We start from the raw sequence: 1561 nt of genomic DNA, 5'->3' as shown, positions 1-1561 counted from the left end.
CAACGATACAACTATATATATATATATATATATATTCAATGAACGAAAATGTGTTTGTTGTGAACACTCGCCATCCTCGGATATATATATATATATCTGTAGTCAACATGAACCTGTCTGCCACGTGTGTGCTCTAGTATTATAAGCGTACCATACAAATATATGCAATCGACATGCATCTGCCTTTCAGTTGTGATCTATGTACCATATATATATATATTATTGTATTGCGTAGCTATACATTTTTGAACGACGCCGTGGCGTGTGCAGCGACCGAGGGCCTGCTCGAAGTATGGGCGCAGTGCGCGTTTGAGTTCCGCAACGCCGCGTGGAGCCGCTTCAATGCGGTGGTGTGTCGGCTGAGAGAGTTTCACGTCGTTCCCCGCAGTCTGCTGCGCCATCGGTACGATATCTCAATAGTACAACCAACAATTACAAATAGATTTTGTATTATACGAATTTACCCACAGGTTGTGATGCATTCTCAGTTTAGAATAAACTCACAACCATATTGTGCTTTCAAGCTGTAAATTTGGTATTATATTTTCGGTCGTTTTACTACTTGAACTAACTATACTCACTGTGTGAATCCATCCTGTCCGATACAATGTTGAACTGTTTGTGAACAGCTTGGCACATATAATGCACTGAATACACCCACTTGCAATTTGATTGGTTAAAAGTTTTTTGATTCGATAATGTGATTGGCTACTTTGTCGATTTTGCTTGGTCGATTCAATTGGCAGCCCCAGCTCCATTTTGAAAAATCGATTACATAATTGTATATATCTATAGAATATACATTGAATATTTCATATATCTATAGAATATACATTGAGTATTTCATATATATATATAGAATATACATGGAATATTTCGGTTTTATGGTTTTTTAAAGTGTAATTTATATGTGTAGCCCAACGTATCGCAGTGCAGATGAAACCAAGGCATTTGTGTTGACGGTGCGGTCGCTGGCCCGTGCAAAGCGGCACAGTTCTAAAAAGTCTGGCGGCGGAGGCGGGTACTTGGACAGTTTCATGTCGCGCTTGTTCTTCTTCTCCGACGAACCCCTCGACCAACATGCGGCGTCCGTTGCCGACAACTTTGAGCTCCGTGTGGATGACCTCCTATTGGATGAAGACGATGACGTGGCATCTGCCCAAGTCAACAATACCACCACCACCTCATCACTGGTACATAGGACCAACCTGCTGATGTCATCACAACGACTGGATATATATATATATATATATATTATTCAAACGAGCACAAACCAGTGCATATATATATATATATACTAGTATATTGATATGGAGTGTCATGGAGGGAAAGTGTATCCGTCGATACATAGATATATATATGTATGTATGAACTTTGCTGTGTTGATATATATACATATATATGGTTGTATATATATATATATATGTTTATGAACCCTGGTGGTATGGCGTTGATGAGAACCGTTTGGCTTTTGTTTGTGCATTAGACATCTACGAATCTATATCTATATTGCGTTATCTGGAAAACCCAATCATCGTTTGTCACGAATATATATATATAT

At 38.8% G+C, this 1561-nt stretch overlaps 1 protein-coding gene across 1 annotated transcript in view; it reads left to right on the top strand.

Annotated features, from left to right (window-relative positions):
* Positions 1–1561, top strand: part of H257_09804 (hypothetical protein) — a 13216-nt gene that overhangs the window by 6885 nt on the left and 4770 nt on the right. The window contains exons 12-13 of the mRNA XM_009836164.1: positions 236–403; positions 917–1193. Of these exons, the coding sequence (XP_009834466.1) occupies positions 236–403; positions 917–1193 (445 nt within the window). The remainder of the gene's footprint in view (positions 1–235; positions 404–916; positions 1194–1561) is intronic.

This window comes from Aphanomyces astaci, assembly GCF_000520075.1.
Source record: "Aphanomyces astaci strain APO3 unplaced genomic scaffold supercont1.24, whole genome shotgun sequence".
Classification (NCBI taxonomy): Eukaryota; Oomycota; class Saprolegniomycetes; order Saprolegniales; family Verrucalvaceae; genus Aphanomyces; species Aphanomyces astaci.
Note: the sequence above shows the minus strand (reverse complement) of the source record. Positions and strands in the feature narration are given on the sequence as shown.